Source organism: Myotis brandtii, unplaced genomic scaffold, assembly GCF_000412655.1.
Source record: "Myotis brandtii unplaced genomic scaffold, ASM41265v1 scaffold71, whole genome shotgun sequence".
NCBI classification, from domain to species: Eukaryota; Metazoa; Chordata; class Mammalia; order Chiroptera; family Vespertilionidae; genus Myotis; species Myotis brandtii.
In genome coordinates this window covers 1,788,514-1,804,792 of record NW_005370787.1, presented here as the reverse complement: position 1 = coordinate 1,804,792, position 16,279 = coordinate 1,788,514, and the positions used below count along the sequence as shown (strand labels likewise).

Genomic DNA, 16,279 nt, shown 5'->3' with positions numbered 1-16,279 from the left:
GGCTCTTCCACAAAATACCGACTTCTGCGCATGGGCCACGAAGTTTCAATCACACTGTACGTGCGTGCCCGCACGTGGTATTTTGTGGAAGAGCCACACTCAAGGGGCCAAAGAGCCGCATGTGGCTCTAGAGCTGCAGTTTGCCAACCACTGGGTTATGGTATACAAAAAAGAGAGTCAGATTGCTCTAGCTCAGTGCCTCAGCAGCTAAGCAAAGCCAAAGAAAACACATTCCAGAAACACAAAGTGAGAGGCAGGAATTAAGCCAGATTCTAGATTCCTACTTTCAAATTCAATTTAACCCTACATTTGTGGGTATTCCAACCTACAGAATACACATAAGCCAACAAGGTCTTTCTATGGAAGAGCAGTGTTGGTACTGAAAATGTCCCTTTTAACATGCCAAAAACAATGATGGAGCAAAAGAACTGGCAACCAAGGACCAGGTCGCTGAGTCCCACCTCAGATTTATAATCTGTACATCGTCTTTCTTATTCTGGGGTCCAGATCCACCAACAGTATTGTGGTTAAAAACCACAAGTGTATGTGGGGGCATGGGGAAGGGGAGGGGGGACAACTTGCCAAATTTGCCATTTATTTCTTAACTCCCTAAAGCATGTACTCCACTCGCCTCCACACGCTGTAAGCACCTTCTGTCTTTTCACATCTTGACCTCACGTGTTTGTGCAACAGTTCTCTAAAATGGGCCTTCTTAGGAGGGAGGCGAGGGGAAAGGGGACATCAAAGCAGAACGCACAGGATCTTCGGGGGCACAGGGCGCTTGGCAAGCAGAAATGACACAAACATGAGGAAACTCACTGCTGGAACAAGTGCCTGCCGACTTCTGCATCCACAGCGCTGAGGGGATCGTCCAGGAGGTAGATGTCCGCATCATAATACACGGCTCTAGAAAACGAAAGAGCTATCAGACAGCGAGACCCTTCATCTCTGAATCACAACAGTACTCAGCGATTCAGATGATGTTCATTCCAAAGCCAAGGAAATGGTCCAGGACCAGCGCTTCCCTAAGAGCCGATACACAGTGAGGGGTCTGCGCGGTGGCCACCCCCAGAAGCAGCCTAAGAGGCACGTGCAGAATGACCACCAAAAAGGGATTTACCTTGCGAGGCTAACCCGGGCCTTCTGCCCTCCGCTCAGCGTGGCTCCCCGATCTCCTATCACAGTTAGGTCCCCGTCCTCCAAAAGCTCAAAATCCTACATAGAAAAGCCGGGGGGAGAAAGACTTAAAATGTGTTCTCCCACTGTCATCCTAAACTTTCAGCATTAGTTCTTCATACATGAATTTGAGCAACGGCAATGGATATATTTCAAAGTGACTAAATGGTAACCTTGAACCTCTCAGAGCATTGTGTTTGCCTTCATCCTGTAGTTTTTCAGTGTTTATGCATTAAACCACTTTAATAGATACCTGTTGAGCATCGACTATATGTCAGACACTATAAGGGCACAATGAATTCAGCGCGGGGAAGAAAATAATCTCTCGTTTCCAAAGTGAGAAACTGACAACATCAACAATTAACATGAGTGCAAGTACTAAGTACTAAGAAGAAAAAGGGTGCTCTGCTGAGAGGGACAGAGGGAAGGAGGGAAAGTGGAGGGCTCTGATCAGAAGGGTAGGTAGATACCTGTCAGAGCCTGCACAGATCTGGACAAAATGTATTCCATGCGGAGAAATGAGCGAGTGCAAAGGCATGGGGCAGATGCACATGCAAGGTGTTCAGAGATTAGCAAAGAGGCCAGGAGCAGAGGGGGGGGGGGGGGGGGGGGGGGGGGGGCATGATTTCACTCCAAGTGAAATGGGAAGGGAGTATGAGAAAGGACTGACATGATTTGTGTTAGGCTTTTTAAAAGTACATTTTTATTCCTTCCCGCCCCCCCCCCCCCGCTCCGAGAGAAAGGGAAAGGGAGAGAAAGAGAAGCATCCCAGGGAGGAGGCAGCCAATGGATGTTTCACTCTCACATGGACGTTTCTGCCCGGGATCAAACCCACAACCCAGGCATGTGCCCTGACAGGGAATCAAACTGGCCACCTCTTGGTGGATGGGCTGACGCTCAACCAACTGGGCCACAAGGGCCAAGGCTTTATTAGGTTTTTTTAAAAATCGCTCCTGCCTCTTTGTGGGAAACAGACTGCCAGGAAAGGGGCAGGGAAAAGGCATGATGCAGGCTGAGGCTATTGCAATAATCGAGGTGAGAGACGACAGTGGCACGGACCAAAGTGGGAAGAGTGAAAATGAAGAGAAATTGCCAAATTTCTGAACAAATGTCAAAGGTAGAGCCTGTAAGATATGCTGGTGAAATGGGGCTAAGTTGCAAAATAAAGAATTGAAGGAAAGAGGAAGAGTACACTGCTGTTGGCATAAAAAGGGGAAGAACAGGAAGGCGGGTTTAGGGGGTAAAGTCAAGACTTCGCTTATGGGAAAGCTGCGATACCCATTGGTGATGACAGGCTGCGGCTGAATGTGCAAGCGCTGGCGTCTGTGCTGGAGACGCACAGGTGAGAGCTGGAGCACACAGCGGCTTGCCGAGGCACAGGACTCCTTTTATCAAGAAGCAAGTGTGTCTTAACTGGCCATCTGGCTGCTCTCGGTCTCAGCTTCCCACTTTCAGAGAAAGGATGACACCTGACCCATGTCTTCACAGTGATATTTAAGGCACAGTGAGAGAGTGACAGACAAGATCTGTACAAGAAATAAAAGCAGAAAGAGCAGTCTAGGCAGAAAAAAAAACAAAGTATGCTCCAGGGACAGTAAGCAGATCATTTGGACTAAGTAGATACTTGTTCCAAGCAAAACAGGAAAAATGCAAAGCTGAGAAAAACAAGAAGTTTTGATTTGAGAATCTGGGGATCTATCAAAAGTTCTAGTTCAGTAGTATTTTAAAAGTGGACAAATAACATTACCTAGGGGGGAAAAAGGTGAAAAGGACACCCCCAAAATGACAGGGTAACCATCAGGTCTAAATGACACATTATACTAGAAGATGTTAATTAGATTACCCATAATTATCACTAGGCAGACCCTGGCATCAACAAGCAGAGGTTGGGGGGAGTTTACTGGTTCTCTACGAAACCTCTCCAGCACAGACCTAGGGCACAGCAGCACCTTCCTGCAAATGCAGCCTTCGTGCCTTTGTCTCTACTGTGGAAAACCTGGGGGAGGAAGCAAATGGCACACTGGGATCTCCATGACAAACAAGTCCTTTTTCTCCCTAAGGCTCATGTCCTCTCCCACAAAATGTGCTGCAGAAACCAGAATTGCTAAATTCAAAGATGCTGTGAGAATCAAGAGTAAGTGTATGAACGGCCGCTTGCTATTGGTAACTGACACATATCAAACCAACAGTGGGAACTCCTTCACATTCTGAGTCCGTGTGAACCGTAATATGCAAAGCACGCCACCGAAAGGAGAGAGAAAGGGCGCCGGCGTCATAACCCCTGTCCTGACAGCCCACAGACACACCTGCACGCTCAGCGCTCACTTGCACTGCATCAAAGGAAAGAGGGCAATGGCTCGATTGTGAACATTCGTTAACATTTCATATTATTTCTTTGTTGAGCTAAGATGTTAGTACCATCTCTTGCTTTGGTTTTCATAAAAAAACAATGAGACACTCTAAGACAGGGTCACAGCCTCCTGGGAAAACACACACACCGCGGTTTACTTGGCCTGTTTCACTGCTGACAAGCCTTGCAAAGTGTTGTTAGTTTTTATGCCTTGAGTTCATATTGTTCTGCTTTCCCGAACACCACCAGGATGCAGCACAGCAATCGCAGCCTTTTTCTAGAAAGAGCACTTAAAACCCACTCTTAAAACCCACTCTCTGATTTACCACAGTTAGGAAATAAGAAATGGCCTCTCACAGAGTCTGGGAGAAGCACTTCAAGTGTGCTTGCTGACTCCGCAAACTATTTTATAGACCAGCCTCAGATGGGAAAAACATTTCAAAGGATTTGAAGGAACACCCGAGTCAAACAAATTTCCTAGCCATGATGGTTAGGGCAGCGGTTTTCAACTGGTGTGCCACAAGAATTTTTAAAACATTCAATACCTGACTAATTAGTAAGGGGCACCGACCTCTTTTCCCTTAACCCATCAAATAAAAAATTAAGAAAATGACAACAGCCAACATAACATAGCTATCCAATGTGCATGAATCAAAATTACACCTATTTTTGTCAGATCAGCAAAAAACATAGTATGTTTCTTGGTGTGCCACAGAATTGTATCGATTAAAAACCATGGGTTAGAGGGAAAAGCTGTAGTTGACCATATATTACGATTCCTCCTACTGTTAGGAAAGTTTTCTTATATTAATTTAACAATTTCATTTACAGTGATTTTCACTGAAAATCAGACACACAAACCAGAAAAAATAAATAGAAAACAGCTACGGTGATTTGATGCTATAGGATCAGAAACACATCCAGTGCCTTTTAGTGACAGTAGAAACTTATAGGAGAAATATCCTGAGCAGACTGCTGGAACGGTTATGAGGCCAGAGCAAGACCCTGGCCTTGGGGGGCGGGCTCCAGGTCCAACAGCAGGTGTCCATGGGTCCACTGAGCCTCTGTTCATAGCCTCTCCTCCATCGGGAATTGCCCTTCCCATCTTCCCAGGCCCAGCTCAAACACTCTCTTCCACGAAACCATCCCTGCGTTTCCCCAGTGAGAAAGTCATCTCGCTCTCTACTGGGTTCCTAAGACATTGCCTATACTTCTCGCAAAGGACCACCTTATTCTGCTTCATATTTTCTATGCATGTATACGGCTTCTCTCCCCATTAGTCAGCTCCTGGATGGTAAGGTCTAGGTGCCAAGCACTGTTCTGGATCCTGTATATTGACTATCTCTACTCCCCACAAGCTGCACACACAGTAAGGACAGTCAGGGCTCCATATCTGTGGGTTTCATATCTGCAGATGGAACCAGTCCTGGATGGGAAACAGAATTTTTCAAACGTGGCTGAGAATCCACGGATGCGGAGGGCCAACTGTACTCAGTGTTCCACACCATTTTATATATGTGGGACGTGAGCTCTTCCACAAAATACCACGTGCGGGCACGCACGTACAGTGCGATTGAAACTTCGTGGCCCATGCGCAGAAGTCGGTATTTTGTGTAAGAGCCACACTCAAGGGGCCAAAGAGCCGCATGTGGCTCGCGAATCACAGTTTGCCGACCACTGGCCTAACCTATAACCAGAAAGGCAAGGTCCTGCAAAGAAAGAGCCAGATACTGACCTACGAGTCTGGGCATCAGGAGTTGAACTTGACTGAGGTAAAGAGAAAATGTCCGAGATCTGTTTATTCCACATCCCGCATTCCACCTTCATCAACCACCCAATTCTAAAATAGTTCTTCCTTACGTACTTTCCCAATGAAGAGGCAGCGAGGCACTGTGGGAAAGCACAGAACCTGGCCATGCAGAAAGGGACCTGAACCTGCGCTGCAAATGGTTAGGTGAGTCGTTTCATCTCTCTAAGCCGCAGCTTTACCAACTATAAAATGAGGGTGGGAACATCAAAGGCACAGGTAAAATATTAAATAGTCTTAAATACTCATATTCCTGTGTGTACACATGTGAGAGACAGAAATGATTAGCATGTGGACTCAGTAAATGGGAGCTATTATTATTACTGCTTTACATTTGGTTTTCCTTTTTTCTTATACAGGCTATATACTGTTTAATAAAAGTCTAGCTCATGATGCTAACTTGATGTCACTTCTAAAAACAACATAATCGCTCATTAACAATAACGCAGGAAAAAGAAATAAAAGCCAATGAAGCGTGCAATTATGTTTTAGCCACACGGTCATAAAATGCTACTCACCTGATACAATCTGTAAAGTTCAAGCCATTGTTCAAGCAAAATTACTATTTCCTCACAAAGCCAGTTGGGGGCCTTCAATGCCGTCCCTTGGAACACCCGTCCCTGCCTTTTCTCACAGCATAAAAGAACAGTCGGGTGCCCAGAGTGCACGGAGCAGACCCCGGGAGAGCCCCTGAAAACCGCTATTCACTGATTTTTATAGCCCAAAGCGAGTTAGATGGTATCTTTGTCTTTCTTTCTTTCTTTGTCTTTTGGCTAAATTATATTCTCCTATCAGGTAAGTTCAGTTTTCATCATTCGATCACTAATTTTATTTAAATCTCAATGTACAATTATACATTTCATCCTGCCCTTTGCTGCAAAACTCAATGTCATTTCTGAAAACAATCTCTCCCCCCAGTGAAATGCAGTATTAAAATGAAATTTTAAATCCTTCTGCTTTCTTTAACGAAGTGAAGAGGAAAACCTATAGAATGAATGGGACCTAGGAGAGGAATCAACCAAGTGCAAAGGGGCACATAGGGACAACCCTATGTGCAGTCTGGGGCAGACCCTATGTGGAGCCTGGGGCAGACCAACATTTAACAAGATTTCTCACTGAGACAAGAAAATGCAAATACTGAGTAGAACATTGATGATACTTATGAATGTGAGTCACTTTTTTTGGTGTGATAACGTGATGCTGTTTTTTTCAAAGGCTCTCTTATATTTTAGAGATAACTAATGAAATGCAAGTGTCCCAAAACAATGTATGCACACTTTAACAGCTGATAGCTCAATTTTGAAAGTGAAATGTTTTTTAATAAACATTGTCTTTATAATTATTCAACGTGTGTGTATACATTTTGGGGGGGGACACCCTATGTTTACAGCTGAACTAATATGAGGTGTAGTGTCTGCTGCAGATGATTTGGGTTGGGGTGGGGCTAGCAGTAGAGATGAAACAAGACTGGTGGCCAGCTGACCCTGACGGAAGCCAGGGAATGGGTACAGGAGGATTCTTAGACTATCCCCTTAACTTTTGCAAAATTTTACACGTGTCCATTTAAAAAATATTAAAGTGAATAAAACTTCACAAAACCAAAGGAAAAAAGCATTCTCTGTGAATGTCATTATCAGATCAGGACCAAAACAGTAGCATATGTGCATATGTCTTTACCCTGAAGACCAGCTAAAAGTATTAAATAGCATTCAAATATCTTTCATATGAAAACACAAAACTTGTAGATTAAACCAACACTAGCATTATTATTTGGAATTCAAAGTAGATGCGGCTCAAACGTCATGACTCACCTTTTTCAAAGCACAAGCCTTTACTACTTTTTCATATCGTTCCTTTTCATATTTCTTCCCAAATAAAATATTACTCCTCAGAGTTCCTGGAAACACCCAGGGCTGCTGAGCAACATATGCGACCTTTCCATTCACAGTGACCAGCCCCCGGCTCGGGGGCAGTTCCCGCAGCACAGCAGCTAACAGCGAAGACTGAAAGAGATCGCACACAAACGCATTACAGGCAACACTCAAGACAAGCTGCTGCAGGACAGCCTCCCCCCTGCCCTGGGGTTTCATCAACCTTATGGCCCTGATAGTGAAAACAGGACAAACTAAAGCCCTGGAAGCTGCAATGCAAAAATTTTAAATACCACTATTGGTCAGTATAAATGAATGGCTGATAAGTGCTATTAATAAAATAAGAGTAGAACAAGCTCACCCTGCCCAAAACTTTTCCCCCAAATGAAAGGCTCTACTCGCAACGAAGACTAATTAAGGTTGTTGAACTTTCTTAACTAACAGAGTGACCGGGTATGATATACATTTCATAGGCCTGATGTTTACTGCAGTTGTCTCAGCAACCAGGTAGCCTTTACTTCACAAAGACTTGTTCCTGCAAAGCTATGTGCACATAATACATGCAATGCACCAGAAAGGATTATTTCAAGAACTCTGAAGAGAGTCATGTTTCTGAAGAACAGAAACCCATCGTAAGAGAAATAAACACCCTGTTCTTTTTACAGCTTATGTTTAGACTTCTATATGTTGTGGGGGTTTTTTCAGAATACACAAGACTAAGTATACATGCACATTTCCTTCAACTGTTACAGCATGCAGATGCAACTTCTGTAAGGTCTGCCCTGACAAAAAGAGGTCCCATTTTCTCAATCGTTCCAGCCTGAATTGCTGTCACTTAAGTAATTTCCTTCACTGAGATGGCCAACTTCCAGACAGGCAGTTCCCAACTGTGCCACTTGAATGGCCAAGAAGAAAAACATAATGTGCTGTATCCAGATTTATTGGTCCACGCAACCTTCTTGCAAAATGAACATTCCATGGAACACACTTTGAGAAAGGGCATTCTAGGTATACCCAACTCACACCTGTGTTACATATGGCTTTGGGCTCAACCCTGAGATTTTAACATGGGATGTGGCATTGCATCAAGCTTCCCAAAGACATCACAACTCACCTTTCCTGCCCCCACAGGTCCAACCACAGCTAACAGTTCACCGGGTCTCACAGTGAAGGAGAGGTCTTTTAGGGTTGGGGTTTCTGATACCTACAAATGAAAGTTTACAAAAAAGTGTCCATTTCAATAAAGTAAGACACATCAACGAGTTGAGAAAATAGCCTAAGAGTCATTGATACGTGCAGTTAACCCACATCTTTCTCCTTCCTATTGCCTTTAGGGAGGCCCCTTCTTTTAACATAGTTCCTTGAGGACAGTGCTCTAGACACAGAATGTAAGTAGTAGAAAAGACAAGGCACCTTCTCCAAATGGAAACTTCTTGATGCACACTATCTTATTAAAAAGAATATACTTGGCCCTAGCTGGCTTGGCTCAGTGGATAGAGCGTCAGCCTGCGGACTGAAGGGTTCCAGGTTTAATTCCGGTCAAGGGCAGATGTCTGGTTGTGGGCCTTGATCCCCAGTAGGGGGGGTGCAGGAGGCAGCCAATCAATGATTTTCTCTCATCATTGATGTTTCTATCTCTCTTTCCCTCTCCCTTCCTCTCTGAAATCAATGAAGATATATTAAGAAAAAAAAGAATATACTTGAACATCCAGCGTGAGAGGTTTTCATCATTTACATTCAGGTTGTCATAACCCTTGGTATTACTCTTATTTCATTCATCCCCACAAGGTGGCAGCATAAGTACACGGCGTGCCTGTACTTCACTAATAAACAATTTGAAACCTCCACTAATCTCTCCATCCTCATTTGATAAAGACCAAGTCCATTCATTTCATGAATGACATGCCAGTCAGTGAGACCTTCCCTTACCTACCTGTCGGCTGTCTATTGGAGCTGGTTAGAGTCTTTCTCCCACATGTGCTTCATCTTACCTCAGCTTCTCTCCAAACTCCCCAATGTCTGAGCCCATCCCCCACCCAGGGCTCTTTCATTTGTTACACTCCCTAACTACCTCCTAGCAGGGGGCATAATCCATTCACAGGCAATGCCAACACAATAGAACAGGGTGATCTGTACTACAATGCAAGATGCAAAAAAGTCTGAGAACATAACATGTTCAGGTTCTTGAAAGAATAGAATAGCTCATTTCACAATGTAGCATAGTTTGGTACAAAAGAAATTTGGTCATGGGTCATAGAAAGGGGGTGTTAGCTACCTCAGTGCATTCAATAGAGGACATCTCTATAATGAGAGTTAATGGTGCTTTCTATAAATGCTTAACAATGTATTATGGTGAGGAATACACAGCAGGAGGTAAAGCTACTGTATTAAGGCAGGGCAGGTTAGGTGAGGCAGCTTGTGTGAGCTTCCATGGGCCAAGTGCAATGATGTGGTTTTATGTATTAGGGATTTATTTTGCTGGAAATGGCAGACACTAAATTAAAAGCAGGTGACCACGAGGCAGGTGGCACAGGCATGAAAACAGTCTACAAAGTCTGGACCCCTGGACCACGGAGAAGGGAGAGCCAGCACAAAGGTGGGAAGGAGGTGGGAAGGAGGGCCACTCGGGCACCTGTTTGCTCTGGGCTCCATTTCTATGATCGGGCTGCCAACTTCCTGAGAACTGCAATCAACTCCAGCTCAGCCCTTGGAGAGCACAGTCCGAGGCCAGGAGGCAGAAGTGAGAGAAGCTGGTACGGCCACCTGCTTCCAGCACCCTTACCACGACAGCCACCTCATCTCCACAGGGCCAGCACCAGTACCACAGCCCTTCACATTGTAGTCCCTACGCCTGTGGGCAGCCGGTCTGTGGGTTCTGCTCAAAACTGATGACCCTCTGGTCAATGTCACCTACTCCCTGCGTTCCTATAGCCCTAGCGATGGAATTTGGTTTAGCTTCTTGCCGTTGCACATCTCAGGGTCACCTCCCCTGCCACCTGTGTAACTAATTCCATGCCTGAAATTCCCTCTCCTGTGGTGTGGGTTGTTTTCCTGACTAATCCAGACTGGTACAGAAGGATGTGCACAGAGGACTGTGGAACGGGGGAGAAAGCATTTCAGTTGTGGTTAAAGGCGCTACACTGAGTGTTCAAGTTTGAGAACTTCTTGAGAGTGGTCCCTGGTTTGTTTTTCTTTCCCCATTTGCCTAGATGTCATATATAAACCAGGCATTGGGAAAATCCTTGTGATCCTGCCAGTTCAACCTGTCGGCTTGCCACCCAGTGAAACCCTTAGACTGGGACTCACTGAGCTTACTGTGCCTGTCTGCTGCCTCCTCCCTGCTCTCGCTGCCACCATAGTAGCCGGCACCATCCAGAAGCTTAGACTAGGGGAGCCCCCAGTCTACCCTACAGCAAAGATCCAAATCGTGGCTTCATTCAGCATGTCACAACATGGTCTGCTTACAATCAAGATAAAAAGTGGACACTCTAATCCTGTAAATTCGAACATTACAAACTTACATGTTTTTAAGTTCAAAATGTGGTAATACGTTGAAGGAGATAAAGAGCAACATGTCAAATGCCTTAGGCTGATTTTATACTTCATCTCCGTTCAATGCAAACCTTGTTCCTGATTTTAAGAGTTTTTATAACATACTTTCAGTAAATGAGCAATCACATCTGATACCATCTGCATAATCCCAAAATTCTCTATTACATCTAAGTCACCAGTTGTCTTTTAGCAGCCACGACCTCGTAATAAAGGATTTGTTACCTTATCCCAAAAAGCAGTAAAATCTTGCACATGCACTATCGTTTTACCGTCTGATGGGAGCTGATAGTCGCACTGTGTTACTTCATCAAGCAACAGAAAGTTCTACAGAAAAGGGAAAAATACAGATGGTTAAAACTGCAGCAACAAAATCACAAACAAAAATAACTGCTTTCCTGGAACTTGAAATATAAAAACTTTACACAGGGTACATGTCATTTTACCAAATGCATTTAAGTGTTAGTTCACATCAGAACATATCCTATAATGTATTATACAGTTGAACCTTGAAAAACTCAGGTTTGAACTGTGAGGGCCCATGGATTTTTCCAGTAAGTACTGTAAAGGTATTTATTTTCTCATCCTTTTCGTTAAGGCTGCCTATCAACAACAGGCTATTAGTAGTTAAATTTAAGGGAGTCAAAAGTTACACACAGGTTTTCAACTGCTCAAGGTGGTCGGTGCCTCTAACCTCCATGTTGTTCAAGGGTCAATTATATATTTTGGTATAAATTTCATATATCTATATTTTTAGTGCATATAATTATATAATATACTGTAAATTGTATTTGTAGTACAGTATTAAATATATAGTATTACATATTATTGTTACATATATTAGTATATATAATCCTATATAATAATCCCATAAGAAAAGGGCAATATGCAAATCGACTGAATGGCAGAACGACAGTCACTATGATGCACACTGACCACCAGGGGGCAGACACTCAGCGCAGAAGCTGCCCCCTGGTGGTCAGTGCACTCCCACAGGGGGTGTGCTGCTCAGCCACAAGCAGAGCTGACGGCTGGCGAGCACAGCAGCCCACCTCCGGGGCAGCACTAAGGATGTCTGACTGACGACTTAGGCCTGCTCCCCGCGAATGTTGTGCACCGGGCCTCTAGTGTAATATAAATGATGTATCAGCAATATATATTAGAATTCATGGCCTCAAGGTTATCTTGGTAACTTTCTCCACAAGCGTACTAATAACCCTGAAGAGACAATATTGTTATAAACCTGAGCACATTTATAACCTGGGCGTTTTTATTGCTTTACTTTTGCATTACTAACAATAAACACAAGAGTTGGTAGGAAATTATTCCATAAATATTTACTGAATCACACCCTGTGCCAAGCACCATTCGACGTGCCAGGAACACAGAGACGAAGGCCATCCCAGGCCTTCAGGGGATCGGGCTGGTGCCGGAGCATGGGCTGGGAGACCGATGGCTGGGAACGCACGACCAACGGCTGGGACCATGAACGAAAGCCCCAACTCTGCTGCTTAGCTGTTGTGACCTTGAGCTGGGCGGACACTCAAGTGCACTCTGCTTGCTCCTCGTGCATATCAAATCAATATATCACCACTTGTCATTAACCATCACTTACATCACTGTTTCAAAAGTGAAACACACTAAGTGTCTATCTCTTAAAAAATATTTCATGAGCACCTTTTCACAATCACTCTGTCTCTTCTCCTTAGTAAATGCCCTCTCCGCAGCAGCAGGAATGGCCATGTCTTCCACCTCTTGCTAATTTCCATGCTCATTAGGAGCTATTCAATACTGTGTAGCTGAATAAAATGGTCCCAATAACCACTGCAAATCTAACATCATGAGAAAAGCTACATTGGTGCAGAAACTGAATAAACTGAGACCACCACCACCCCCTACCCCCAAAGATATCTCAGAACCTATGGCAGACTGCTGGCTGCCCTCAAAACCTGCTCTCAGGCTTCTGTGGTAACAAAACCCCGATTTCCAGCTACACGCGGCAGTCTAGAGAAGGCCCTCTGTCCCCAGCCTCCCGTGCAGATAAGGTAGCCATGGGACTCAACTCAGACCAGTGGAGAGTGACCACGTCCAGCAACCTTTCTCTACCCCACAGCCTGGGACTTGGAGGCGGCAGCCAGCTTGCTCAAGGCCCCACGCACGGGGAGTAACAAGAAAGAGTGTGGGTCCCTGGCATCAGGAAGGATCCTACCAGCCAGGGACTTGCCATGGAGTGAATTCTGTCCTCCCCAAAAGTTATGTTGAAGTTATAGGATGATTATGACTGGGATCCTTATAAAAAGGGAAGAGAAATGCAGAGACAAATGCACAGGCAGAAAACAGCCACGTGAGAGAGACTGGAGTGACGTGTTACAAGCCAAGGAGCACCAAGTGTTTGCCGGCAACCACCAGAAGCTGGGAAAGGCAAGGAAGGGTTCCCTCCTACACTTTAGAACAGGGGTGAAGAACATCCAGCCCGCGGGCCATATAAGGCCAGCAAAATCATTTGGTCTGGCCCTGCCAAGGCATGAGGGGTGAGTTAATTAAATGTTTGAACAAATAGAGCAGGCTGATTTTTAAGTTGATAATTTCGTATGGCCTGCAAATGATGTTATAAATATCCAAATCGCCCTTGGCAGAAAAAAAGGTTCCCCACCCCTGCTTTAGATGGATTGTGACCCTGCTGACACCTTGATTTCAGACTTCGAGCCTCCAGAACTCTGAAAGAATGAATTTTTGCTGTTTTAAGCCACCCAAGCTTGTGGTACTTTGCTCCTGCAGCCCTAGGAAATGAACACAGAACCTTACAAGGATTTTTGCCTGAAAGGAAAGGCAAGTCCCCTGTGAGCAGCTTTAACATGGGTGTTCCAGAACCCACAGGCAAACCTAATCCCAACCGGCATAGGAGGCAACAGAAATCAGCACGTGAAAGACAAAACAGCACATAAATAAGTCACCTGCTATGCTGAAAACTGTGAACACCCTTATTCTTGTCTGTCATTCCGAAAAGCTCCCAATGCGATGCCCTACTTCAAAAGAGCCGCTGGTAAACACTGGAATGAAAGCGAAGCGTCTCTGTAGGAAAAGGAAAATGCGTTCCTCTCGAAGACCCAGCAAGCGTGAGACACATCTGCTCATTCAGTCCTTCACTCACCCACCCACCCAGACCCGCTGAGAACCTACTCAAGACACCGCTATTCCTACCTGCCCAAGCCCAGGTCTAGGCAGGGAGGCCGGATGCACACTGCGGTCTGAGGACACCTCTGCAGGCTTTAGACCCACCGCTTAACTTCTCTCTGCACACCCCCCATTCCCTAATCAACCAACTACCAATTCTCACCTATTCTGCCACAATCCCCCACTCTCTCCAATCCTCCATTCCTCTGGAAACAGCATTAATTCCAGGATCTCACTCACTACCAATCGTTGAAAATACTGGCGTAACTTCTTCTGCCGTCTCCCTACACTTCCTGATTCCTTCCCCAGCACTCTCCAACACCACTCCCTACTGACCTCCTTAAAACTCCTCTGAGAATGTGCAACATGCTTACAACCTTTCAGGGACCCATCCCCACCTAAGTCCATGCTCCCAAAGTGGCCTCAGCCTTGATCCTACCCACCCTTCTGAGTCCATCTCAAATACTAACTAACCCTCCTAGAAAGCAAATCAAAATGCACACCCCTTCTCCCCTGGCGCTGCCCTCCCTACCTCGGTATCCCCACAGGGACTTTAAATCTGGAAGAGGGTAGAGACTATAATATCACACACTTGACAACCACAGTCTCAATGCCACCCAATGCCGAGCCTCACACAGAGTCAGCATATCACAGTATCTGCTGGAGGAATGAACAGACTATATCAGTGATGGCGAACCTTTTGAGCTCAGCGTGTCAGCATTTTGAAAAACCCTAACTTAACTCTGGTGCCGTGTCACATATAGAAATTTTTTGATATTTGCAACCATAGCAAAACAAAGACTTCTATTTTTGATATTTATTTTATATATTTAAATGCCATTTAACAAAGAAAAATCAACCAAAAAAATGAGTTCGCGTGTCACCTCTGACACACGTGTCATAGGTTCGCCATCACTGGACTATATGGTTGGTTCAAGTGAGTCAATCCATTGAGTGCATGGCTACAGCCTTAATGCAGTTAACATGCAACAAGCAAATGTAATGTGTTATAAATCTCACCTACACAGAATAAAATCTGATTTTAGCTTAAGTATATGACCATCACATAAAATTCAACAGTAAGTGTGTGCACTAGAATAGAAATTTCCTACTTTAAAAAGATAAGAAAAACGATGTACGAAGTGAGGCAGTAAATCAGCTGAGCACCTCCATAAAGAGGTCTGAGTGGAGAAAGAAGCCACAATCTTCCAGCTTGTAAGGGAGCCAGCAGTGCTGGGTGCATTCTCCTCTAGCACTTGCGCTGATGAAAAAGCTGAAGTTAAACTGCCATTTGAGCCACGAAGTGCATACCCAGAACAGGTCATGCGGCAAACTCTCAGACGCTGGAAATGGAGCCAAAAAGATTGACTTCGGAGTGGGTGGTAGGCAAAAACCTAAGCCGCTTTGGGAACAATATAACCTCAGAGACAAATTTTACTGCTTGCAGAAGCTGCTGAAGACGTTCAGGGCTTTGAAGTTAAGACAAGATCTTTTATAATCCTACTAGAGGCCTGACGCACGAAATTCCTGCAAGAGTAGGCCTTCCTTCCCCTGGCTGCCAGCACCGGCTTCCCTCTGGCACCCGGGACCCGGGCTTCCCTCCGGCCGCTGGCAGGCACACGGGACCCAGCCTTCCCTCACAGCTCCGGCTTCGTCTGGAAGGTCGTCGGGCTGCCCAGTCTAATCAGCATATTACGCTTTTATTATTATAGATTGGACTCATTCGATGCCAGTTTAAAACTTTGATTCCACAGAAACAGGAAACCTTTGGAGGTCTCCGGAGGAAGACTAAATGATTACAACAACACTTAAGGAAACAATCCACATGCCAGAAGATGCTAAGAAGGCAACGTTACAAGGCTTAAGAAACCAGGGTTCTGGGGAGAATCCCAGTTCTACTCCTTACAAGCTCTGTGGGGATGGGCACACTATTTCACCTGTAAAGTGGGTACCCTACTGCTCATCTCCTTCAACATTGTTGGGATTAAATGAGATGGTGTGCAAGGACTTCAGGAGTGTCTGGGCCACAGGCAGCACATGCAGCAGCAGCACAAACACGGTATGTATGCAAAGCCACCACCTGGGGAAGTTACAGTGCACACTTAATGAGGAAGCTACGTAAAAGAAACTGTATTGAACTGCATGGACCACCCCTTAACAAAGTTGCTCGAAACCCCTGTCAGGGAAGGAAAAAAGAAACACCGGGGGACCAGAACTGACCCTCAAGGACCGAACTGTTTTATGGTTAATGCTCTTCTTTTGTTTAACAGTATAGAAATTTAATCATAAAAAATCTCAGCTGTTGCGGCCAAAGGTGAACTGAGTGGGGGGGCGGGGGGGGGATGAAAGGGG

General features: G+C 45.0%; 1 protein-coding gene across 1 annotated transcript in view; it reads right to left on the bottom strand.

The window, feature by feature from the left end:
• Nucleotides 1-16,279, bottom strand: part of ABCC4 (ATP-binding cassette, sub-family C (CFTR/MRP), member 4) — a 202,891-nt gene that overhangs the window by 136,815 nt on the left and 49,797 nt on the right. The window contains exons 9-13 of the mRNA XM_005882401.1: nt 10,979-11,080; nt 8,319-8,408; nt 7,145-7,336; nt 1,121-1,215; nt 820-906 (exon numbers count right to left, since the gene is read on the bottom strand). Coding sequence (XP_005882463.1) covers nt 820-906; nt 1,121-1,215; nt 7,145-7,336; nt 8,319-8,408; nt 10,979-11,080 — 566 coding nt within the window. The remainder of the gene's footprint in view (nt 1-819; nt 907-1,120; nt 1,216-7,144; nt 7,337-8,318; nt 8,409-10,978; nt 11,081-16,279) is intronic.